This window comes from Galeopterus variegatus, unplaced genomic scaffold, assembly GCF_000696425.1.
Source record: "Galeopterus variegatus unplaced genomic scaffold, G_variegatus-3.0.2 Scaffold80, whole genome shotgun sequence".
Lineage (NCBI taxonomy): Eukaryota > Metazoa > Chordata > Mammalia > Dermoptera > Cynocephalidae > Galeopterus > Galeopterus variegatus.
Window position 1 is genome coordinate 1,086,274 of NW_007726191.1, and position 25,282 is coordinate 1,111,555.

General features: G+C 54.9%; 1 protein-coding gene across 1 annotated transcript in view; it reads left to right on the plus strand.

Moving 5' to 3' along the window:
- LOC103596111 (chromosome unknown open reading frame, human C9orf106) overlaps window positions 1-25,282 on the plus strand; it is a 129,248-nt gene that overhangs the window by 74,632 nt on the left and 29,334 nt on the right. Inside the window, 2 exon segments of the mRNA XM_008579683.1 lie at window positions 2,077-2,215; window positions 2,599-2,873. Of these exon segments, the coding sequence (XP_008577905.1) occupies window positions 2,077-2,215; window positions 2,599-2,873 (414 nt within the window).

Genomic DNA, 25,282 nt, shown 5'->3' on the forward strand with positions numbered 1-25,282 from the left:
TCATCATCACCACCACCATCACCATCACCATCATCACCATCACCATCACCACCATCACCATCACCATCACCACCACCATCAGCACCATCACCATCATCATCACCATCATCACCATCATCATCACCACCACCATCACCATCACCATCATCACCATCATCATCACCATCATCATCATCACAACCATCACCATCATCATTACCATCAGCACCATCACCCCATTATCATCCCCAACATCACCAACTGCATTAGTTTCCTATGACTATGTAACAAATTGCCACAAATTTGGTGGCTTACAACTACACAGATTATTCTCTCGCAGTTCTGAAATCAAGAGGCCAGAAATCTGAAATCAAGGTGTCAGCAGGGCTGTGCTCCCTTCCAAGGCTCTGGGAAGGATCCTTCCTGCCTCTTCCGGTTTCTGGTAGTTCCAGGTATTCCTTGGCTTGTGGCTGCATCACTTGAATCTCCATCTCAGTCCACACTGAGGCCTATGCTATGGCCTTCTCCTATTCTATCTCTTACAAGGACACTTGTGATGGCACTTAGGCCCCATCCGGGTAATCCAGGATGATTTCGTCTCCAGATCCTTAATGTAATCACATCTACAGAGACCCTTTTTCCAAATAAGGTCACATTCACAGGTTTTAGAGAGTAGGACGTGGACCTATCTTTTGGGGGGCCACCATTCAACCCACTACAACAACCAGCATCCCCACCACATCATTGCTGCCAACATCAGTTAAGTACTAGTTTCTGCCAGGCATTAGTTAATCCAGGTGCCCTACCTGCATCATGTCCTTTATTCTTTAAGATAGGCACTATTATTATCCCCAGTTAACACATAAAGGAACCAAGGCTTGGAGAGAAGAATTTGCTTGTCCAAGGTTTCACTTAGAAGTAGGGATTTGAACCCAGGTAGTCTGGCTTCCGTACTCCTACTAACCATGGTTATCTCGCCCCCAGCCCCCAAACTTGTGATCACACAGATAATTCGATAGAAGGAAGAGTGTGAATGGGAAGCAAGGTTCCTGGGTCCTGTCTAGGTTCTGCCACGAACCAGTGGTACATCTCAGACAGGTCTCTCCTCTCTGGGCCTCCGTTTGCCTTTCTGTAAAATAGGAAGGTGGGGGGTGGTTGGTCTGGACAATCTCCATGGTCTTCCTATCTCTGGAGTTCTGTGACGCTGGATGTCAACTGCCATCTCTCAGTCATAGTCAAACTGCCCAGGGGCATGACCCCCATATAATCTAAACCCTCTGAACCTGCTACCGGTTGCTAGAGATGAGTTTTGCTTGGAAGGTCAGCCTATTGGGTGAGTGCTGGTGACAGCCAGAGTGGAGGGGCTGGTTGGCTCGCCCACCTTTATCTCTGCTTGCCATATCACAGGGCTGGGGAGCTCTTTGTCTTTCACTCTATGCAGGACTGTGGGAGGGGAGAAGTGGACGGGGTCACCTTCTCTTCTTGGAACCCGAGACTTTTGGTTTATGCATTCAGAGAGGGCTCTGCAACTGAGAGCTGGTTGATGCTAGGAACAGAGCTGAAAATAACTATCTTGTTGTGACGCCCCACATCCAGAGGCCTTCTCCAGGAATTGGCCTGGGGTGCTAGACTCCAGAATGTCTGGAGAGGGGGTCTGGGGGCTGGAAAAGCCCTCCTCGTTGGTCATCTAAGGAGAATCATCTAAGGCCAAGAGGTGGGGAGAGACCCCAGTGACCAAATCCTAAGCCTCAGGTCGTTGGAAGGGAGAAAAACACATAAAACAGCATGAGAGGGTCTCTGAAAGTTGTTTCCAAAACCTGGGTTGTTCATTAGGAGTTGTTTGTAAGTGTAAATATTTTTTAAAAAATCTATTTGATAGTGTGAACTCCAGAGGCCTTTTTCCTCTGGCTTCCCTGTCCAGAGCAGGAACTGTTTACATTGGAGCTAATCATGTTCAAGAGAGAAGAGTTGGGTTAGGACAGAATTGCAAACTTTAATTAGCAGCAGCATGAGATCAAATCCCAGTAGGGTCTGGGGGATGAGGACATCCTTCAGGCCCATCTGATCCCAGTGGGCACCTCCCTGCAACCCCCCCAGCGCAGGGATCCAGAGGGGTGAGCAGGAGCCTGGCCAGGAAGAGTTAATCTCCCTTCGCCGGCCCCCAGCTGAGCCGCACCCGCTTCCAAGGCCCTCGTCCAACCGCTGGCTCACACCAGCCTCCACCGGCTTTGTCCTGGCAAGAGCCTTAGCAAACAAAACCTAGCTGTGTGACCTTGGGCCAACAGCTCTCCCTCTCAAGGTACAGGAGCCTAAGTGGGGAGGTTTGGGACAGTCGATGGCAGGACGCTAGGATGTTGGAAGCCACGACCCGGCGCGGGTGGGGGCATGCGACCCACCTCCCCGCGCCTGGGGTCACACGCCCCGCCAGCCCACCCTGGCACGGTTCAGGCAGGGCAGAGCATTTTCTGGTCTTTATCTGGTTTAGTTCTAAGTGCTTCGAACGGCAGCGGGGCTGTTCCATCACAGTCCCCAGGAAATCGGTCCACGTAGGACGGAGCCTTCCCGGGAATGAAGTCATCTGCTCCTTTTTTATTTTTTCTTGCCTTTCTCCTTCCACAGAGTCATCGGGCCTTTGCGGTGCCTCCCCGCGCAAGCTCGCCCCGCCGAGGGGACCGGCCCGGCCGGCCCAGGGAAGAAGCGAGGAGCAGGACCCCCGGGGGCGCGGGCTGCCGGGGCGCCCCCTCCGCCTTTGCGGTGCCTCCCCGCGCAAGCTCGCCCCGCCGAGGGGACCGGCCCAGCCGGCCCGGGGAAGAAGCGAGGAGCAGGACCCCCGGGGGCGCGGGCTGTCGGGGCGCCCCCTCCCCGAACCCGCGACTTCCCGGGACAGCTCTAAGGTGAGCTCCCGGGAGGCCGCCCGCGCTCCGGCACGGCCCGCTCGCCGAACAATAACAGTAAATAACGCTCCCTTGTCAACGTAATAAAAACGGAAACGGTTACAATGTTTTTTAATAAGCGTCCCCCATCAACCCCCCCCCCTCCGTGGGCACCGCCTCCCGCGCCCCGGCCCGCGCATGCGCAGCGGGGACTGTCCCGCGCGGGCGTCGTGGGGGCGCTCTGCCGCCGCCCAGGGACCATCCGGACCCCCAGACCTGGCCCGGCCACCTGCTTGGGTGGGGAGAAAACCGAAAAGCAACAGTGTTTATCGTTTGCCTTTGGAACGCGGCCCCGCCTTTGTTCCTGGCGGGCTGGTTGGTTTCCAGGCGCTAAAGGCGGGGAGAGGAGGGGGCAGGGACACCGGCGAGCCTGGGGACGCGGCGGGGATTCGGACGACCGGCCTGGGGCGCTCTTCCCAGGCCCCGGGGCTGCCCTCCCTGAGCCTGACCTCCCCACGGGCCTGGGGAAGGGTTCTCGCAGGTGATGCCAACGGCTGGCCCCTCCTGTGTTTCCTGGTACCTTTCTCCGCATGTCCCCTACCCCGCATTTACCCAGGAAAGAGTGCGGAGGGAGAAGAGAAGTCGTGTCAAGCGTGTCAGGCTCCCTTGTCCACCAGAAAACTATGACACAGTCCACCCCCCCAAAGTTGAGGGAAACCTGGATGTTTCATAAACACAATCCGCCCTCCCACGACTTGTTTATGTGGAAGCTGGCTGCAGCTTTGCACGTCTGAAGCTAGGGAAGAGGGGTGTTGGGGGTCGGGGACTGGGGGACACATGATCATCTCGGAGGCTGTTTGTGGAGAATTCTCCAGATTTTGTTTGGTTTGTCTTTAATAAGGGTCAGAGGTCTGGGCTTCTGCGGGGAAGGGGGAAGGGTCACCTCGGATGGCCAGGCCAGGAGGTCCCAGGGGGGCAGGTCACGGGGCCTGGGCTGCCGGCCCAGACCAGGAGCCAGAGCCGCCCCATCTGGCACTGTTCCTGGGTTCCCAGCAGGCCGCAGGCGGGAGTCAGCAGGCGGCAGGCTCCACCGGCTGCTCCCCAGGGTGTGGCCCCAGGGAGGGCTCAGACCGAGGACTGGGGACCTCGCTCCTCTGGGCAGGACAGCTGTCATTTCCCCGGCCCCTGCCCTAGCCGCACTGGCCAAGAGAAAGGGCCAGCAGAGCAGCCCAGGGCTCTGGGGCTTTCTGCAATGGAAAGGGGAGGCTTCTGTTTTATGTACAGGGGGGACTTAAACTTTCAGCGTCCAGGCGGACCAGATGGGGATGTAGAGAGTGTGTGTGCGAGGAAGGGGGGCCGGCTGCTTCAGAGCTCCCCCGGGCCCTGTCCCCACTGTGGCCTGTGCAGGCTGAAGGATTCTGGGCGTGCAGAACATGCACAGGAAGGAGGGGCTCTGGGTGATGTTTCTTCCCTCCTCCCTGTCTCTTTAGAGGTGTGGGAGAGGCGCCCTGCCCTGGAGGGACAGCTTGTCTGGTGTCCAGACTTCAGGTCTGCCGGTGTCATATTTATCTCTCTCCTTCTTGATTGAGGAAATGAAGACTTGGGAAGGGAGCTGGGGCAGTTGCTACAATCAAGAGAAGCCCCCACCGCGGTCCTGAAGGCAGTGTTGTGTGCTGGGAACGGGCTTCAGAACTTCACAGTCCTGGCGGTGCATCCCAGCTCTGCCACTGGAAGCTTATGCGTCGGGGCACAGGGATGAGGTGATGCCACCTCACAGGATGTGATGGCTGCTTGAGGTGATGCATAAACACTCTTTAACATGATGCCTGATGCATAGTAGGTGCTTGGAGAACATGACAGCTGTTACTGGAGCTGGAGGGAGTTTACTGCTGTCCCTGGTGTGGCCCGAGATTGCTGCCTTTAGAAACTGAGACTCAGGGCCGGCCCGGTGGCGCACTTGGTAGAGGGCGGCGCTTGGGAGTGTGGCGGCGCTCCCGCCGAGGGTTCGGATCCCATATACAGACTGGTTCCCGCTCACTGGTTGAGCGCGGTGCGGGCGCGACACCGAGGGTTGTGATCCAGTTACCGGTCACGAAAAAAGACAAAAAAGGAAACAAACAAACAAACAAACAAAAAACCCCTGAGACTCAGTGGCTGGCTGTGTCCCAAGGCAGGTTAATTTTTGGTACAGGCTAGGGGAAAAGAGCACTGGACTGGGTTCAGGAGAAGCATCTTGTCATGGGCTGTGCCACCAACCCACTGTGTAATCTGAGGCAATCACTACCTTCTTTGGGCCTCAGTCTTCCCATCTGGCAAATGGGAATAATAATCACAGCAACTGCTGGTTGTGAATTCATGTGGTGCAGGCACTACGCCAGTGTACAAGGTCTGTACATTTCCTTATCTACTTTGACTCTCAAAACAACCCAGAGAAGTAAATACTGTATGATCCCAATTTTACAGATGAGGGGACAGAGCTTCAGGGAGGTGAAGTTACTTGCTGGGATCACATGCTAGAAGGTGGCATGGAGGTCCCTCATGCACCCCTGAGAGCAAGCATTGTGCTGTTTTTTTGCATAAATATTCCCCCACCCTTCCTGCTAATCCTCTGCCCTTTTTGGTGGCTCAGATCACAGCTCTCCCTTTCTATTCAAACCCTTGGGTCCAACCATTCTGGACTCTTCTGAGAGTGGTGGAGACCCAGCTCTCTCACTGGGAGATGCTCTCAGGGGTACATGGGGGGCTTGAGGAGAAGCAGGTGGGCCCCACACCATCCCTGCAGTCAACTCTACAGCTCACAACAGTTCTCCCATCCCCCTTATCCCTCCCTGCCATTTACACCAAAGGATTGGGGTCCCTAATACACCCGGGTGGACGCGTGGCATCCAGATGGTGCCATAAATCAGCATTATTGTCCCAGCTTCCCCTCCCCTCTGCTGTGCAGTCACCTCAGAGGAGCTGGTGGGAGAAGCACCCCTCCAGCCCCGCCTACCCATCCCAGGCTTTGTTCCTGTGGTAACCAGGCAGGAAATGGCCCAATCCTGGTGTCCACTGCCTACGTTTGAATCCTGGCCCTGTCACTGCCTGGCTGTGTGGCTTTGGCCAATCACTTGATCTCCTTGTTATCCTCATTTTCCTTATCCATGAAATAGGGATGGTCACAGCACCTCCCTGTCCCACGAAGCTCCGCCCTGGGTCTAGCTCCTAGGGGGTCCTCGGATATGTTACTGGTTATAACAGGAGCTTACCCCATGCTAGTGCTGTAATGCATTACCTCACAGAATCCTCAAACAAGCACACTGTTACTCTCTCTTGCAGGTGAGGAAGGAAGCTGGGACTCAGAGAAGGGAAGTAAGTTGCCGAAGGCCACACAGCCAATTAACAGAGGAACTGGGATTAAACCTGGCAGGCTGGTGCAGCTCTAAAGACCTCGCTGCAAACCTAGGTTCCTGGCCCTCCCTCCTGGAGCCCCTCTGAGGCTCTCTACCAAGGTCTGCAGTGACAGCATCGTTAGCCCTGCCCCGAGCTGTTTCTCCAGCCAAGGTCTGAAAGACACTGGGTTAATAGGTCCTTAATAAAGCCAGCAGAGGCGACTGTAGCTTCCCAGGGCAGGGGCCAAGGGCCCAGGTGCAGCAGATGCGTCCTAATGAAAACACAGGGTGGGGAGGGGGAGGCGGGGCTGCCTGCGCACATCTCAGACTCAATCCTCCTGCCCTCCGTGGCTGAGTCACCAGATGCCTCAGGGTGCAGGGGACAGTCACCCATCACTCACTCCATCTATGCTTGCTTGCTTTCTTCCATCCAACATCCATCCGTCCAGTGTTCATTGAGCACACATCTGGAGCCAAGCCTTGCATTAGGTGCCCAGGTTCCTCCCTCCAAGGGGCTCACAGGGCCCCAGGGGAGGAGAGGGCATCTTGGGGGCTCTGAGACTTGGCTCTGCAAACCTGCCTCAGCCAAGCTCACTGGGTGCCACTGGGCAGGCCACACCCCCTCTGGGCCACCCTCTCTTGACCTGTACAAGAAGGGTGTTTTAGTCTGTTAGGACTTCTCTAACAAAATACCTTAGACTGGATAATTTATAAAAACACATATATTGCTCACACCTGGAGACAGGGAAGTCCAAGGTCAAGGCACCTGTAGATTTGGTGTTGGGTGAGGGCCCTTTCCTCATAGATGGCACCTCCTAGCCATGTCCTCATGTGGTGTTAAGGGGCGAACAAGCTCCCCCAGGCCTCTTTTATAAGAGCACCGATCCCATTCACGAGGGCTCCACCCTCATGACCCGATCACCTCCCAAAGGCCCCTCCTCTTAATCCCACCACATTGCAGATGATGTTTTGACGTATAAATTTTGGGGTACATATTCAGATCATTGCAAAGTGGGTGTGCTGTGGTGGCCCTCATTCTGCGATTCTAGAACTCCAGGCAGGCTGGGCAGTGGGAGGCTGGGCAGCAGAGGGAGGGGGGCGGGATGGGGAAGGGGCACAGGGCTGCTGCAGCACCCCGTGGGGAGGTCACTTCTGTGGGTTCTTTCTGAGGGGCGTCTGGCTCCTTCAGGGGCTACTCCCCAGGTGCACCCCCACCCCCATGCTATCCCTGAGCAAGGAAGAGCAAAGGGAAGAGAGCAGAGTGGGCAACTTGGGGCCCCAGGGAGGGTCAGAGGGGCTGAGACCCCTGACGGTTGGGAGTCTGGGTTCTGCGGAGGCCCTGGCAGCGATGCCCCCAGCCACCAGGGCTGGAACCCAGGAACGATGGGCAGGGGCAGGTGACTCAGGCCAAACCCCAGTGTTCAGGCAAGAGCAGGAGGAGGACAAGGGTAGCCCCCTGGGAGGCCTGGGGCGACCTGTGGACCCTGAAAACAGACCTGTCACGTCTCCCAGGCAGATGCAGTGGGTTCTCCACGAGCCTGATGTAGGGATTCAGGGCTCTGAGACCGTGCTACCCACCCGCTCAAAACTCCTTCGTGGCTCCCAGTTGCCCTGAAGGGGAAGTCCACACTCCTAAGAAAGAGAGCACGTGCTGGTGGGTGAGAATTGGGAGCCTGGGTTCAAGTTCCAGCCTGGCCACTGTCTGCTGTGTGACCACTGGCAACCTGCCTAACATCTCTGGGCCTCATAGGATTGTTGGAGGATTCAGCTCCACGAGCCTGATGTAGGGATTCAGGGCTCTGAGACCGTGCTACCCACCCGCTCAAAACTTCGTGGCTCCCAGTTGCCCTGAAGGGGAAGTCCACACTCCTAAGAAAGAGAGCACGTGCTGGTGGGTGAGAATTGGGAGCAAGTTCCAGCCTGGCCACTGTCTGCTGTGTGACCACTGGCAACCTGCCTAACATGTCTGGGCCTCATAGGATTGTTGGAGGATTCAATGACCTAATGCCTGAGCTGGGCTCAGCACGGTGCTGGCCCACTGTAACCGTTAAATAACAGGCTATGGCTGTTATTGCTGTTTCCGATTCTGTGACCTGGCAGAGCGTGACACTGAAGGCCACGTGTGCACCCCAGTCTGCCTCTCCTGTCTCAGCAGATCCGGCCCCACCCACTGGCTCCACCCCAACCACACCGAACCTCTGTTCCCTCCGCGCACCCCGTTCTTTCATGCCACTGGGACTCTGCTCGTGCTGTGCCCCTGCCAGGAACGCCCTTTCCTTCCACGCTGCCTTCAGGCCCCAGTTGTCAAGCACTCTGGGAGCCATCCCTGGAGAGTCATTCGGCGTCCTCTGTGCAGCCAGCGTTCTGTGCATACACAGCTAAGGGGCAGCTGTCCCCGGCCCCAGTTGTCAAGCACTCTGGGAGCCATCCCTGGAGAGTCATTCGGCGTCCTCTGTGCATCCAGCGTTCTGTGCATACACAGCTAAGGGGCAGCTGTCCCCGTGTGGTGTCCGTGTTTGTCTCCATCTGATTCTCCTGCTTTCCTGTGACTTCTCAGTCATGTGTACCGTGGCTTGTCCATTTTCTTGTCCCTCGTGCCCAGCGCCGTGTCTGTCACGCAGTAGGTGCTCCTTAGAGGAGGTGGAACGATGGGGCAGTCAGTACCCAAACAGTGAGCTGCTCAGCACGAGGACAAGGTCGGCAGATCGCTCTCCCTGCTCCTGCTCCTGTTCTCCTTCCTTACCTTCAAGGAGAAACAGGACGCCTCTGCACTTCCCTGGTGATTCCGAAGGCAGAAGCTTCTTTGAAATGCTCAGTCCTACATGTTAGAGCTCAGCATGAGGGAGAGGCATGGGGGTGCCATGGAGGATCAGAGGGGCCCCCTAACAACCTGCCAACCCGCTCACCCCCCTACATTCCTCTACCTCCCTTATCCCCTCCCCTGCCTCCTACTCCTGGCCTAGGCAGAGTGATTGACCTCCTGGGATTGGATGACAAATGGAGAGTCAGGGACATGGGGAACTGTGTGCAGTGCAGGGTCAGTCGGGGGCTGGGTGCTCTGTGGCAGGCCTTGGCTGGGCCCTGATCCCCACTTTCCTCACTGTCTTCCTGTCTGGCCACTTCCTGTCATGGCGAGGCAGCCAGGCCTCCCTGTCCTGGCAGAGGGAAGGCCATTGCTCTTGTTTGGCTGGATGCTCTGCTCCTGGTCCCCTGCCCTCTGACCCCACTTGCCCCACACCTAGGGCCCTTGCGTGACACTCAAGTTGAACAGAGTGCGGGGAGGAGTGAGTCCAGCCCTCCCAGTGAGTCCAGCCTCCCAAAGAGGCAAAGAGGGCTTGTCCAAGGTCACATGGAGAACTCAGCATTCTATGGTTTGCTGTCCTGCCAGAAGAAAACAAGACCCAAAGACCTTGGCTTTGACCTTGAGGAAATGAAAAGACTTGGACCTCAAATACAGGAGATTGTCATGACTAAGATGTGGCAGACTGTGTGACCTTGGGCATGTTACCTAACCTCTCTGAGCCTCACGGTGCTAGTGAGGATTCAGGGAGATAGCAACTCTACAGGGCCTGGCAGGCCTCCTGGCACGTACCTAACTCTCAATAAGCAGGAGCTTTCATTATGATTAGGGAGCAGTTCAAGTTCGCATCTTGAACAAATCCCACTGATGACATTTGGTTTTATGCAGACAGGCAATTTCCCTGCCCTTTTTTATGTTATGGAAAGATCCCTGATGTTGTAAAAGTAACTGCTGCAGGATTATCTGGGTGTAGTCAGACAGGACCAGGTGGCACCCTGTTCTGCCCCTAGAAGGTGTGACTCAGGAGAGGGGCTCTAGGCTCTGGGCCTCAGCTTGCCCATCTGCAAAATGGGGGCAATGGCACCTCCCTCCAAGGTCTGCTGTGGGGCTCAGTGAGATAACTTAGAAGTGCAGAGCCTGGTAATCGCAAGCCTTCCAGAAGCCCATCTTTCTCACAAACTAAGGATACTGTTATAGAGAGAGCTTGCCTTTGGTTGTGGGGTAAGCCTGGGTTTCCTGAGGAGGGATGGGGTCCTGGAGCTCCTGGGCCAAGTGAGCAGAGTCCCTGCAGGACCGGGAAGCCACAGCCCTGTCCTCGGCTGGTCATCCCTTCCTCCACCCCAGCTGGCAGCTCGTGATCCCGGCTCCTCCCCGCTGCCAGGTGCTGCGTGGCTGCCCTTTCCTGAGGTGGGGGCGGGGGGTGTACATTTTCCAGGCGATGTTTCCCTGGCAGCTCTGAAAATTAATTGGCCTTTAATGTGGCATAGTATTTATTTTCATTAGCAGGAAATTGGCCAATTTCTTAATAAAGGGCTTTGTGGAGGCTCCGTATTTGGGGTTGGCGGTTTGTGTGTTGGGTGGAGGTGATGATGTGTAAATGACACCCCAGTCTGAGGGAATTTTTGGGCACCGCAGAATTCTGGCCTGATCCCTCCCTTCAGGGGGTGAGATGGCCAGAGGGAGGGGGCTGTGAGTGAAGGCAGGGGGCTGCAGGGCGAGAGGGCTTTGGGCCAGGGGACTGGGCCACAGGCCTCTCTGGGGTCCAACAGCCCTGAATTCTACCTTTGACCTGGGCCTGTTGGGATCATGGTACAGATCACTGATCCCCCGGCCATGACTAGGCCTCCTGGCCTCAACAATGCCCTTACCCATGGGAGGTCCCGACAGAGAATCAGTACCTGGGGACAGTTTCTTAAAGGACCATGTTCCTTTTCTTTAATTGCATAGAATCACCAAAGTGCCCCAAGCGTGTGTGCTGCACCAGCTGTGGCCAGTTACCCCAATTTACACGTGTAGAAACTGAGGCTCAAAGAGGTGCCATGTTTTGCCTCCTCCTCGCATCCTCCAGGGCTTCGACCCCACCTGTTCTACTCTGGTGTAGTCCCCACCTTTCTCCTTCAAGGTCCCCAGGTCACTGTGTCACTGTCTTCGTTGTTTGCCTCCCTCCCTGTGCTGTAGAAACTGAGGCTCAAAGAGGTGCCATGTTTTGCCTCCTCCTCGCATCCTCCAGGGCTTCGGAGGAGACTGACCCCACCTGTTCTACTCTGGTGTAGTCCCCACCTTTCTCCTTCAAGGTCCCCATGGCCCTGATAGTGACCCAGGTCACTGTGTCGCTGTCTTCGTTGTTTGCCTCCCTCCCTGTGCTAGAAGTCCCCCAAGGGCAGGCAGTGTGTCTGTGCTCATTGTTACAGCCAGAACCCAGGGCAGACCTGGCACATGGTAGGTGGGTGCCCATTACATGTTTGTTGAATGAATGAGTGACTGATGGAGTCAGAACTGAAAAGCACACAGCCTGATGGCACCCATTTAAGAGCTCCTGCCACCCCTCTTCCTTGGGGTGCCTTCATGATTGCATAGACTGTGATCGTGGTGGGTCCCAGTGGGGCACCCGCCCCCTCACCCTGACAATCTGCTTTCATCCTCAGGGGACCTTCCTCACGTCCCCTCAGGTCCCTGGGCTCTGACCCAGGAGGCTGCGGCACACTGGGCCAACTGAGTGAAGGGAGAAGGATGCTTATTTCCTCTTCCTTCCTGGGTCCGGGAGCGGGTGGGGCCCAGCAGGCTCCCTGCAGGTCCAGCCTCCAGTGACAAGGGGGAGAGCGGGCTGCCTGACATCCTCAGGCCTGGGGGGCCACCGGCGTTCTCCAAGGACCTGCCTCAGCCACCGGCCAGGGGAAGGGAAACCACGACCCCCAGCCCTGCCTCCAGCACATGCATCCCATGCCTGCTACCAGCCCAGGGCCTGCCCAGCCTCTGAGTCCACGGACAGCTCGCTCTCCTTGACCTTTCTACCGTGCCACCACCTACCTTGGACCCACCACATTCCCTGTTTATTATTTAAAACTGTTTATATAGTGTGTTCTCTGTGCCAGGCACTGTTCTAAATGCTTTAAAGGTATTTATTCTCATTATGAAATAAGTACCATTATGTCCCAGTTTTACAGATAAGGAAACTGAGGCACAGAGGGGCTATGTGACTGGCCCACTTCCCCCCAGGCTTTCACTGCTGACTTGGCAGGGGAGGAAGTTTAATTCTCACAACCCTCTTAGGTATGTTCTGCCTCCCACTCAGCTGGTTCCGTCCAGTCCCCATGCCTTTGCTCACGTGGGTTCCCTCTACCCAGATGTTGGTGTGATGGATGCTGTCACGGTAGATGGTGGCGCAGTAGATGTAGCAAGGACATGGTCCCTGGAAGCAGCCACACCTGGGATCTTCATGTGTAGCTGAGGAATCCTGGGAAAGCAGCTCCCCATCTCTACAGCCACGCTTCTTCTGAAAAAATGGGGATAAAGCTATTTATTCCAAAGGTTGTAATGAGGATCGGACAAATGATCCTGTGTGAAGTGCCCAGCATGGTGACCGGCATGCAATTGTTCATAAGTGTAAGACTCTGCCTTTTCTCCCCAGCCTGTCTCGCCTTTGAAGCCCAGCTCATCCCAGAAGGCTCTGCCCCCTTTTGAGTGCAGAGTCCCCAGTTACAGGTGTCCCCAGAGCACTTTCTATCTGTGTCATTCAGCCTAGTGCCTGGTCATGTCCACTCTGGCCCCTGGATCTTTGGAGTTTCAGGAAGATGGGAGACCTGGCCAGAGGAAGGCAGAGGCTCCATGAGGGACAGAGCCAGCATTCTGGGCTCATCAATTTGTGAAAAAAGAAAAAAAATGTACTGAGCACCTAGTCTGTGACAGGCACTTGTGAACAAGACAGCCCCTGGAAGTCCACGGTGGGTGAAAGAGGCAGACAAGTAAACTGCCCACCTTGACTCAGTGGTCCTCTGGGCTGAGATCAGTCCAGAGGAGGGGATTGGAGAGACAGGAGCCTTTGGGAAGAAGTGGCACCTATGCAGAGGTCAAAGGTGAGGGCAGGAGCTGGTGGGGGAGAGTTCCAGGCACGCTGGTCTTCAGGGAACAGATGGTCGTTGGGGATGGCCCTCATGGGGAGTCTGAGAGAGTGGCATCCAGAGACAGGGTTGAGGATGGCCCTCATGTCCTCCCCCATCTGCTGGTGTGTAGAGTTTCTGCTGGGTGACAGGTGCTGAACTAGGGACTGGGCAGGGACCCAGCTGGGCTCTGTTGCTGGGCCTTGCAGACTGATGGAGAAAGGGCTGTGTCTGCGTGCATGTGAGTAAGTGTGTGTGTGTGAGAGAGAGAGCGCGTCCGTCTGAAACCTAATTGTCCGCTGTCTAAGCCGTCAGCTGGAGGACAGCTTGCAGAGCCCCTCCCTGGCAGGCTGATAAATGCCGTCCGAGGCCCCCAGTGCGCCAGAGCTGCCTTAATTGGTATCAGGACGTGCCTGGACTCCATCCGCCAGGCCCCTGCCTTGCCCCACTCCTGCCACCTCCTCCTCCGCCTCACTGGCCTCCAGCCCCTGGCAGGGCTCACCTGCTGCCCCCTCCCCTGGAGAGGGTACAGCAGCTGCGGCCATAGCCCTGGGAGGAAGGTGTGAGATCAATAACAACAGCTCCATTTATGTGGCATCTACTGTGTGTCCAGCCTATGCTGATGAAGCCCTCTGCCCACCTTCACCTGTCCTCAGGCAGCCCTGTGAGGTCAGGGAATCACCCTCCTTTCCCATCCAAACATGCAGGAGGAAGTACCTGAGCCTTCCGCATCCGTGGTTCCAGGCTGGGTGCTGGGGTTGCACAGGGAACAGGAGAGACTCGGGGCCTGCCTGCTCCTAGTGAGCTCCTCAATGATAGGCAGGAAGGAGCTTATTCCCATACAAGTGGCTTACTAGGGCTTAAGGCTGAGTGTTGACCTTTTGCCCATTTTGGGACATTCAGAAATGTTTGGCAACCTGCCTAAGATCACACAGCTAGAAAAGGTGGTAGAGAGCAAGGTGGCTCTCAAAACAACCATGTGATTGGTTCTCAATGTCATGTGTGTCCAAATCATGTGAGTTAGAAACTCACATGCCCCCCTGCCGAGATACTGAATCTGGGTCTGGGTGCCTCGAGGATCTGCAGGGACCACAAGATCTCTCCAGATGGGTGGGTCACTAAGGACACTGATGGAGGTCGATTCTCCACTGCCCATAATGTCAGCAGATCAGGAAGGAGCAGAGCAGGGAGGGGCAGGGCTGACACTTCATTCATTCATTCATTCATTCATCCAGCACTTACCGAGCAACTGCCTTATGCCAGGCCTCATTCTGGACGCAGGCAGGACTGGCTACATGATTTGTGGGGGCACTGTGCAAAAGGAAAATTGGGGACCCCTTGTTAAAAAAAACTGTTGAGAATTTCAAGATAGCAACAACAAAGTGTTCAGCCAAGTGTGGCACCTTTGTGACTGTGCAGGTCACTGGCCCGTGAAGCCAGCCCTGCCGCTGGGGAGGCCATGCAGGAAGACAGCCACACCAGCAAGCCTGACAGTCCTGATCCTTTAACTGGTATTCCAAAATTAATAAACTATCTGAAAACCCAAAGTTTTCTTGTTGAGATGGTGGCACATTCATTTGGAGGCAAAACCTGACTTCAATGGATAGGAAGCTATGTATAGTTTTATTTATTCCCCTTGATGTGGACATGTGTACATTTCACTGCAGAGATATTAATGTGTTTGATTGGGGGGCTGCCTGCCGTACTGGGGTGTTACCTAAATACAAGGGTATTTCAAAGAGTTTGTGGAAAAAAAGAATTGAAAGAAAATGTGAATCTTTCCATGAACTTTTCGAGTACCCTTGTATACTATATGCACCATAGTTCTCCTCTGAAAGAAATAAATCTGAGTCCCCAAATATCTCTGGGCCAGGAGTTTAGGAAAAGGGACTTGGACCTATACCAATACCTTGTACAGGGAAATCACTGTGTACCCCATTTTTTTCTTCATTATTAACGAAGGCATGGGGCGGGGTGAGGGTCTGTCAGTGACCCCAGTCCCTGGCCTGGCTGTTCCTTGGGTGGTGGAGGGCTGCTCCGTGCTAGAAAGGTGGCTTGCTGACCTGACCCTGAAGGTGGGTGACCCTCTCATGTTCCACTGGGATATTTTATTTCATATTAAAGAGATTAGGGGAGGTGTGAGGCCAAGCAACAGAGCAGCTTTTGTAAAAAGAAAAAATGGGTTTATTGATTATAAATGTAACATATGCTCATTGTGAAAAAAAATTAATACAAAAGAGAAAAGTAACAATAACTTGAAATCCACCCCCTCCAAAATAACTACTGTTCATGTTTCCATGACTGTCCTTCCAGACTTTTCTAGATATATATCTTTTTGGGTTTTTTTCCCCAAAGATGGGCTTGCACTACCCAGTGTTTTGCAACCTGCTTTTTTCCTCCTCACTGAACAATATGTTGTGACCATCTTCCCACATCTATGTCATCATTTTTCAGGAGGATATGAGAGTCCATTATAAACATGTCTCATAAGCAGCTCAGACAATCCCCCTTGTTAGACACTGATTCCAGGTATTTTTTGTTTTTTAATATGCACATCCTCAAGATGGCATTCTTGTGCACATGCCGACTTATTTCCTTAGGTCAAGTCTGTAGATGTGGAACCCCTGGGTCCCACATCAGGGTGGGGGCACATCTGTCACCCTGTAGATGCTGCCAGATTGCCCACACACCCTGCGCAGCCCCCTGCAGCATCAGCGGGCCCTTCTCTCCCAAACAGCCATTCTCTGATCTTTAGGAAGAGGAGATGGTTCCGGCCACGCAGGGGTCCTGCCGGTGCAGCCCCTCCAAGCTCTGTAGCTGGGGCCATCAGGGGCGCTTCAGCCACCTTCGGGCAGCTCCTGTCTCCCTGCCTCCACTTGCAGCCCACTGTTCCGGGCCCCATGGTGGCTGGCCCCTTGGCTGCCGCCCCCAGCCGAGCCTGAGCAACCTTGCCTGGAGCTCTCTTTTCTCAGACAGGAATCAAGGCTGGACTCCAGGCCCCAACACACCCTAATCACTTGAGCTTTCTCCTGATTTGCATGTCCATGTCCTCAAGGCCTCTTGATTAATGCCCTTTCCTAGGCTCTTCCCTGCTCCAGCCACTAAGGGTCTGATTGCAAAGTGGCCTCGACTCCTTTAAAAATAAAATAAATCCTCCCTAATGCAAGTGGAGGCCATGCTTCCCTGAACGTTAAGAGATCCGGAGGCGTCTCTCAGGAGCCCTGTTGGCTTAGAAACGTTGGAAACTTCTGGAAGGAATCAGGCCATTTCTCTAACTGGAAAGCCAGAGCCTTTTCTCGGCATTGATGTTTGCTGGCTGCTCACTCTTCAGGCTGGATGAACATGGAACCTCATGTCAGTTGTTAGAGGCGGACATCATCTTCCCCGTAACAGAAAAGAAACTGAGGCTCAGAGAGGGCAAACTACTTGGTCAAGGTCACCCAGCCATACAGATTTGCACTCAGCCGGTGTTTGAATTCAGCACTGTCTGATACCAGCCAGACCATTAACTAACACTCTTCACTGCCTTGTTAAAAGCAGTCTGGGCCTCGAGCCGGGGCTGGGCATGAGGATGAGACTGGAAAAAGCAGACACATTTAATGAGGTGGCTGTGAAATCCAGCCCTGGACGTCTTTGCAGTTGATGAAGCTGGGCCTCACCCCTAAGGAAAGGACTCAGGTACCCCTCCGCTGTTTCCTAGCTGTGTGGTTTTAACATCTGGAGTGTTGGGGCAGTGTCTTGCTATAACAGCCACAGGACCTTTTTGGCATGATGCAGGGTTCTGTGGGCACAACCCACAGTTGTGTCCATGCATTTCCCATGCATGGATCTAATCCTCATGTGCCTTCCAGTCTGCATCACTAGAGTGAGCCCAAAATACAGCCCCGGAATTCTGGTTCCTCTTCCCTGCTTGGAAACACCCTCTGGGGGTCTGCGTGGAGCAGGATGGTTCCCAGGGCGGCAGGGTGCGGAGATTTGGCTGAGCCCTCTGCCCTTCCACCCCCTGCGCCTCCAAGCACCTCCCTTCCCTGCCTGCCGCAGTTCCTCCCGCTTCTCATTAGGGCAGAATTGCTGGGATCTGCAAGGTTTAAGATGCTGTGAGTGTAGCGCGGTGCTCGCCTTTTATCTCCCTGGTTGAGCAGTTTGCCAAGGGCTGCCTCTGCCATCACTCTCTCCAGGCTCCTCTCTTGCTGATTGCTGGAGCATCAGGATCTCCTCGGCCTTTTGGAGGGCCCCTAGGGTGGCCTGGACTGTCCCATGAGTCCCTGTTATCCCTGGCTATTCCTGAGTCTGCTGGGCTGAACGTCCAGTTAGGCTGAGGGTGGCTGTCCCTGGTTGAGACCTGCCAAACCGCTGGGTCCTGCAGCAGGTGTGCACCCATGGTCCACTGGCCAGAGCCTGGAACATGCCCTCCCTGGTCTCTGGAATGTAGTGTGCTTGGGGGCCGCACCTTCCAGGGAACTGTAACAAGCTGTTCCCGCTCCTCTGAGGATGCCTCAGTAGGTGGGGAGGGGCAGCAGGAGGCACAGGATAGGCTGGGAATGTTCTCCCAGTGCCAGGCCCTTGGGTCCCAAAATGCAGGTACCTGGAACTGTGGGCGTCTGCCCTGGGGCCATCCACCCCCACTGCCACTGGGCCCTGGCACAGGCCGCCTCTCCTCCCTGCCATCTCCTCTCCCAGCTGGGCCTGGGTGTGTGAGTGAATAGAGGGATTCTTGGGCATACTCCCAGAGACCAGTACAATTCCCAAAGAAAATCTGGGAGACTGATAATGATGCCAATTTTTTATTTTGCTAAGGAAGGATGCTAACAAAAACCAAAAATAAAATAAAATAAAATAAAACCCAAAACACACACATTAAAAATCCCATCATCAAGTATCATTTGTTTTTATAAAACAAATTACATCTTAAAACCCAAAAAGTATGAAGAACATAATCTTAGAAAGAAGGAACATTTCCCCCCCAAAAGAACATTTGGTGATTTCACACTGTCTCTTGTGCTGTAGACCTAGGAAACGTTGTACCAGGCACTGGTTCCTAATGGAGCACTTGGAAACGTCTGTCCCAGGGCCACCGTAGCAGTCAGTGCCTGGTAAACATTTTATACAAACCAACAAATTTTCATCCACGTTTAAACTGTGCTCTGTGGGGTCCAAGTTCTTCCCTCAGGCCCCAAGATTGAAGAATCTTCTAGGACTTGCATTGGGTTGCAAACAACAAAAAAGCCCACCAAGCATGGTTTCAGCAAGTAAGAAGTTTCCTTCTGTGTGTGCGCAATGTCAAGAGAGAGGTGGTCTGGGGCTGTGGCAGCCTTGGGACAAGAGAGTTACTGAGGATCCAGGTGGCCCTGCTTCCTGCTCTGCCAACCTTGGTATCTGGCTTTTGTCCTCATAGTCACAAGACTGCTGCTCCACCTCTAGCCCTCACGTCCACATTCTAGGCAGGAAGAAGGGAGGCAAGTTGAAGTATACTGTCCTTGAAATCTTTGCCTTTTATTTCAGGATCTTCCTCAGGGTCTTCTGCCTGCATCTTGTTGGCTAGAGCTGGGCCGCATGCCCACCCCTTGCTGCAAGGGAAGTTGGGAAATTGAGTATTTAGATCTTCTGGATTCTGTGATAGAGGGAGGCCAGAGGGAAGGAGTTTGGAATGTGTGTTTGAGAGGCTGCACACAGAGTTTTCCAGAAAGTCTCAGCTATGTTCTCAGGGCGGCAATCTTCACAGTCAGCAGTCTGTCCCATCCACCCCAGCATCTCCGAGCTACCCATCACGGGCTAATTCATTTCATCCTACCCTGAGGTCTGTGCATGGAATCCCATTATCTTATGATTTGCTGTGGTCTCCAGTGCTCAGTTCCTAAAGTAGGAGTCAGGGAGCCCCATTCAGCCCCCAGCCCCAGGCTTTGTCATTTCTCCAGACCGGTCCTGATTTCAGCGACACCAGTGTTGTTTCCCACCTGTTGCTGGGTTTCTGGATGGAAAAACACCGAGTTTTCAAAGCCAATCTCCAAAGAAGGCCCCAGATAGAGAGGCCAGATAAAATACAGGACGCCCCGTTAATTTCACCCTGTGAATTTCAGATACGCAGTGAATAAGTTTTTACTCTAAGTATTTGCATAGGACATACTTAAACTAAAATGCTATTCATTGTTAATTAGAAATGCAAATTAACTGGGTGTCCTGTGTTTTTATTTGTGAAATCTGGCAACCCAATCCCCAGAGGCTCAGCGTCCCTAGTGAGGAGGTGTAAGGGATGAGACTCCTCCTCCTCCTGCTGTGCCCTTTTTTGGGATGTCCTCTCCCCTCTCTAAGTTTCAATGTCCCTGTCTCTGGATGGAGGTCACTGACTCTGGAGGTTTCCACCGTGGCAGCACAGGTCATTATGGGGCACCCCAGAAAGCCCATGAAGCTTCCAATGGTGAAGCCCCAGTTTGTACTTGGCGTTGCTTTGCTTTGAAGCCTTATTGACCAAGAGCTGAGCCGATGTACAACGAGAGCTCCTCTTGGGTTGAACAGCACAAAATTGACGTTTTTATAGGTCAAAATGGTTGAATATCAGCACTTTCATACAGTTCAGCCTAATAATTTTGCACATAAAGAACAAATGGGGTTTCTGCATCTCTGCCCTTCTGGGGGCAAAATGCCTCAAGTGTGAATTTGAATCCTGTCTCCTCCCAGGTAGGAGACCGTGGGCGGGTCACTTCTTTCTGAGCCTCAGCTTTTCCTCACCTGTGAGATGGGTAAGATTACAGTGAGGACTCCACGGGGCGTGGATGCCGTGTGGAACTGAGCTCTGTGAGCAGGGCCAGCGTCGTCATTGTCCCTGTTACTCTCTGTGGACTCAGTCTACCCTCTCTGTCTCCTGGAGGAGGCTCCTCCTGGGGATGCACAGGCTTCAGGGTGTGTGTGGAGGGTATTGGTAGTGGTGGGGGACACCTGCGTCTGCACAGCTGGCCTGGACACCAGCCACATTCCCTGTGGCTCCTCTTCCCCTGCTGCCCCAGTGGAAGGGCCCCACTGGTGCCCCTGCAGAGGTTGCCTGGCAAAGGAAGGCTATGCCCACCTCTCCCCTCTGCTGGGCAGCTTGTGGGACACCACCAGTGGCAGCAGGCACCGTAAGACCTCATGCCAGTTCTCAGCTCCCTGTGAGCTGAGCACCACCGCTGGGGCACAGAGCCACCTCTAGCTGGCACCTGGATATGCCTGTTGTCATCCATCTGTCAGCAGCCTCTAGAGAGCAGGGTGAGCCCTTCAGTGGGGACAGGGAGAGTCACTCAGAGCAGAGGTGGGCCTCGCAGAATCAGACCCACCAGAGCCAGAACCCTGACTGTCCCTCTTTCTAGCCGAGTGACTCCAGCTCAGCCTCAGCTTCCTGACCTGTGAAAGGGGAGGGTCAGCGGCCTCCTCACAGGTGAAGGTCAAGGAGTTGGTGGGGCCACTCTGCCTGGCATTGCCCCACAGGTGCACAGTGCTGGTGGTCACTGTGAGACCCGTCCAGTGCAAGTTCCCCATTTTCCAGACGGGGAATCCAAATCCTGAGAAACTGTAAGTCAGGGCTGTCCTGTCCCCTCGGCAGCCAGGACTCTGCTTCTGGGGCAGGCACAGAACCTCTGGGTGCCGGGCTGCAGTGCCAGCAAAATCTGAGCAGGAAGGAGGGAAACTGAGGCAGTTCCGAGTCACCGGGAGCAGGGAGCAGTTAGCAGTAAGGGGAAGGAGCTTGTTGCTGCATCAAAGCTGACCCCCATCCCCCACTTGGTTGCCGGAAGGCAGCCCCTGCAAACTGTGGACCCAGAGGAGCCCCTCTCCTCCTGCTCCCCACCCCTCATTCCTGCTGTCTCTTCTTTCCCCTCTTCCTCTCATCCCCCCACTTTGCAGCCTTCCTCAGCTTCCTCCTTTGGTTGGAGAACATGCACATACCCACGGGACTAGGTGAGCCTGTGCGTGCATTTGCACGCGTATGTGCCAGCGTGCACGCGTGCACGTGTGCATGTGTGCTGTGTGCTCCTGTGTGCACACGTGTGTGTGAGCGTGCGCCTGAGCGCGGCGGGCCGGCGGGAGGAGGGGGCGGCCGAGGCAGGCAGGGGATTTAAAGCCGCTCTGCGCTGCCGGCGTGAGCGCTCCTGATAAACAGCCCGGAGCCGGGAGCAGCCGCGCTGCCGGGCGGGAGGCCGCGTATCGCATCGGAGCTGCTGGCAGGCGCGCAAAGCTGTCCCCGGCCCGCCAGCCGCTCCGTCAGCCCACGGAGGGAGGGCGGCAGGGGGAGGGAGGGAAAAAGTATTTGCTTCAGCCCTTAATCACGGAATTTGAAATCCCAGCGAGTCGGTGCCATTTATTTTCAGAGGCTGTCAAGGCTGGTTTCAGCATTTAAAAGAAAGGAGGATAAAAACCATTTGCATTTCTCTCCCTCTCCGCCTGCGCTGCTGGCGCGGCTCTCCTGCGCTCCCCCTGCTCACCTCCCGGTCGGGGTCTGGGGGTGGCGGGGAGCCAGAGAGAGGGTTTTCAAGGCACTTGGGGCACCGGCCAGCCCGGTGGGGGGCTGCCCCAGGCCAGAGGCAGGGGTGTCCACGCTTTTCTGTGGGTGGGGGCTGAGTCTGGTCAAACGGGGTTCTAGGTGGCCGAAGGGAGGCTTGGCGGGGGCTTCTGGGTTGGGGGGTGCTGGGGGCCATCTCCGGCTCCAAGCTTTCACCCCAGAAAGCAGTCCTGGCCCCTCAAATTCGTCCCAGTCCTGGGGGACCCCACCAGCCTTTCTTGGCTTCCCCAGTGGAAGTTTAGAGTGTAGGGGCTTCAAGGAGAGCTAGGGCACCCCCAAGACAATCCCTGCCCTGTGCACATGGGGAAACTGAGGCCCAGAAACCAAGAACGCTGTGGCCAAGGTCACACAATGGCAAAACCAGGACAAGGAGGGAGGCTGTGTATCGAGCATGTGCTCAGTGCCAAGCACTGTGAAGGCACAAGGACCAGGGTCTCTGGACAGCGTGGGACGATGGGCCCTGGCCCTCTGCAATCAGATAGACCAGGGTTCGAACACCAGGGTTCATGATGCTTTCCAGCACCGTGACCTTGGCCACTAACCCCTCTCTGACCTTCTGCTGGAAACCATAGTACTTCCTGAGGGGGTGAATGCCACGAGGACCAAATCAACGTGTGCATTGCACTGGGTGCACAGAGGGCAGCTGTCACTGGGATCTGTCCTGCACCTGCTGTGCTGTGCACCCACTTTTCTTGCCTGTTGTCTCTTGTTGCTTCTTGGGTATGACTTGGGGCTCGGCAGCTAGAAGATTCTGTCCCTGACGAGGCTCTGTGGTTGAGGCACTGACCCCCAGGGACCTCTCTGAGACTCAGTTTCCTCATTGGTAAAATGAGAAAATGCACAGAATTACTGTTGGGGTTGGATGAGTTAGTATGCGCGAAGCCCTTGGCAGATCACAGAGCACGGTGCCCCCCACCCCCGCCATCATGATGATTATTTTTATCGTTAGGATTACGTGCCCACCTGTCCCACTCTATATTTCAGGCTCCTCAAGGCCAGGTCTCTACACAGTCCATCGGAGAATGCCTCCTGTCCTAACCGAGGGGAGTTACACTGAAATACCCTGGCAGTGCCCATGCCAGGGTAGACAGAAGGAAAGACATCGGGAGAGGAGGAAAGAACCCCTGACCCTGGTGACAAAGCCTCCCACTTTTACTCGAAGTGAGAAAGTGAGGTTGGAATTTTTCTGTCAATAAAAACACTTATAGAAAGTTCTTTGTATAAAAGTCAGTCAGTGCTGTACCTCCTGTTTAGCAGTTTATTCCACCTCATTCTTTTTGTGACTGCATAGCATTCCCTTGTGCACGCGGATCTGCATGTGGCTGTCTAATCCCCAGCGGATGGGCATATAGGTTGTGTCCAGTTTTGCCCTCTCACCTCAGGGCTGCAGAGAACGGGCTGGCCTCCCACGGCCTCGGAGGGGCCCTGCATGACAGGCAGCCGGCTGTGGGAGGCTCCCTCCCCTTTCATAGGGAAAGGCAGGTTAGGGCCCTGCTAGATCCAGGGCTGAGTGAGGGGAATGGCCTCAGGGAAACCAGCCCTCATCCCCACAGGGGAAGGAAGCCCCTACCTGGCCATCTGGGGGCCCAGAGGTATCGAGGCCTCAGGGAACAGGACCCAGTCCTCCCGGCCTCCCTTCCCTGAGGAGGGTGAGTGTGGTCTGTGATCCAAAGGCAGAGCACAGGTCAGCAGCAAGCCCCTGCTCCCAGCCTTCCTCACGCTCTCTGAACCCGAGGGTACCCCCAAACCTCACATCCACAGAGGGCGCCTCAGGGCTTTTGTTGTTGATTTTATGGTTTGTGCATTGAAGGGAACATTCACAGTGTGGCCTTTGGAGTCAGGCTGATGTGTGTCCAGTCACAGCTCCATCGATTCCAAGCTCCAACTCCTTGAAGCCTCAGTTTCCCAATCTGTAAAATGGGGGTAAAATAGCCTTCCTTACAGGGTGGTTGTGAGGACTCAGTGAGGGTGTCCACGCAAACAAAGCCTTCAGCAAGTTTCCCAAAACTCCACAGGGTCTCAGTGAAGGCTTGCTATCGATGTTTTTATTTTTATTGTTATTCTTAATAACGACATTTTCAGAAATCTGAAGTAAAAAAGCCCTTGTTTGAATTGGATGTCAAAACCAAGAAAAAGGGCCGGCCAGTGGTGCACTGCTATAGTGCGCTGCTTGGGAAGCGCGGCGGCGCTCCCTCCGAGGGTTCGGATCCCACATACAGACCGGTTCCCGCTCACTGGCTGAGCGAGGCGCGGGAGCAACACTGAGGGTTGCGATCCTGTTGCCGGTCCCGGTCCAGTACGGGGGCGACACTGAGCGTTGCGATCCGTTGCCGGACACGGAAAAAGACAAAAAAAAAAAAAAAAAACCCAAGAAAAAGTCTGTGGTGGGGGTGCGGGGTGTGTGTGTCCTTCTCCCACTATCCTTTGCACACAGGCCTCTGCCCCATCTGGCACTCTCTCTCATTATCTCGGGCTCTTCTCTCCAAGAATCTGTCACACCTGTTTGCCCTATCACTGGACGACAGGCCTGTTGACCCGGGTGGCCTGGGAAGAGCGGAAGAGACCCCCAGCCTCTAACCGCTTCCCCACCCGGCCCCACACCCCAGTCTCCTTGAATGCGGGTCCACATGAGGCCTCACCGTGCCCTCCTGGGCTGGGTTTGAGTCCTGGATCTATCGCCCCTTGTTGTGGGAAGTGGCTTTATCTTCCCTCGCAAGGCTAGTCATAGGCTTCTGGAATGGAGCGAGCTCTTTCTCTCCTGGTCCTCCAAGAGGAGTTGGATTTATTTACGTAAACTCCCTGCCCTCCCTCGGCCCTGCACCACTCTGGCAAAATGCCTAGATTAGCGGGGCAGGGTGGGGAGGCAGAGCCGAGCGGAAAGATGGGGGGTGGGCTCCCCTGAACAGGCTCTTCCAGCACCCTGGTGGTGCACAGCTGCATCGCCAGCTCGAGACTCCCCCCACCCAGTCACCATGGCCCACATTTCCATGTGCTCCGCCTGGGCCCATCCTGAGCCGAGGGTTTGCTCACCCAGGCCTCTGAGAAAAGAGGGGCTAGGAATACGGTACACTGACACGTGTGTAGTAGGGCTTTCAGAGTATGTTCATAGATCTAGTCTACCATGCTAGGCAATGAATGAGTCCCTTCCCCTCTCAAAGCCTCAGTTTTCTCATCTATAGAATGGGGCTATGGTGAGCAGTCAGTGAGCTAAGGGTGCGAAGCTGCTAGTACAAAGCCCCACGCATGGCAAACCTGAGCCTGTGTTCACTGCTTTGGGGGCTGGTGTCATTGTTCCCCGTGCTCCCCTGCCCTAAGAAGCTATTCCTCCCTGTCCCGGGAGCATCCTTCCACTCCCACTGACAGCAGGCATGGCCACTGACTTGCTCTGACCAGTGAAAAGTAAGCAGAAGTGACCACAGGCCAGGGCCCAGCTAAAGCTTTAAAAGCCAAGCTGTAGGGCCGGCCCGTGGCTCACCCGGGAGAGTGTGGTGCTGATGACACAAAGGCCACGGATTCAGATCCCTATATAGGGATGGCCGATTGGCTCACTTTGGAGAGCGTGGTGCGGACAACACCGTGCAGAGGGTTACGATCCCCTTACCGGTCAAAAAAAAAAAAAAAAAAAAAAAAAAAAA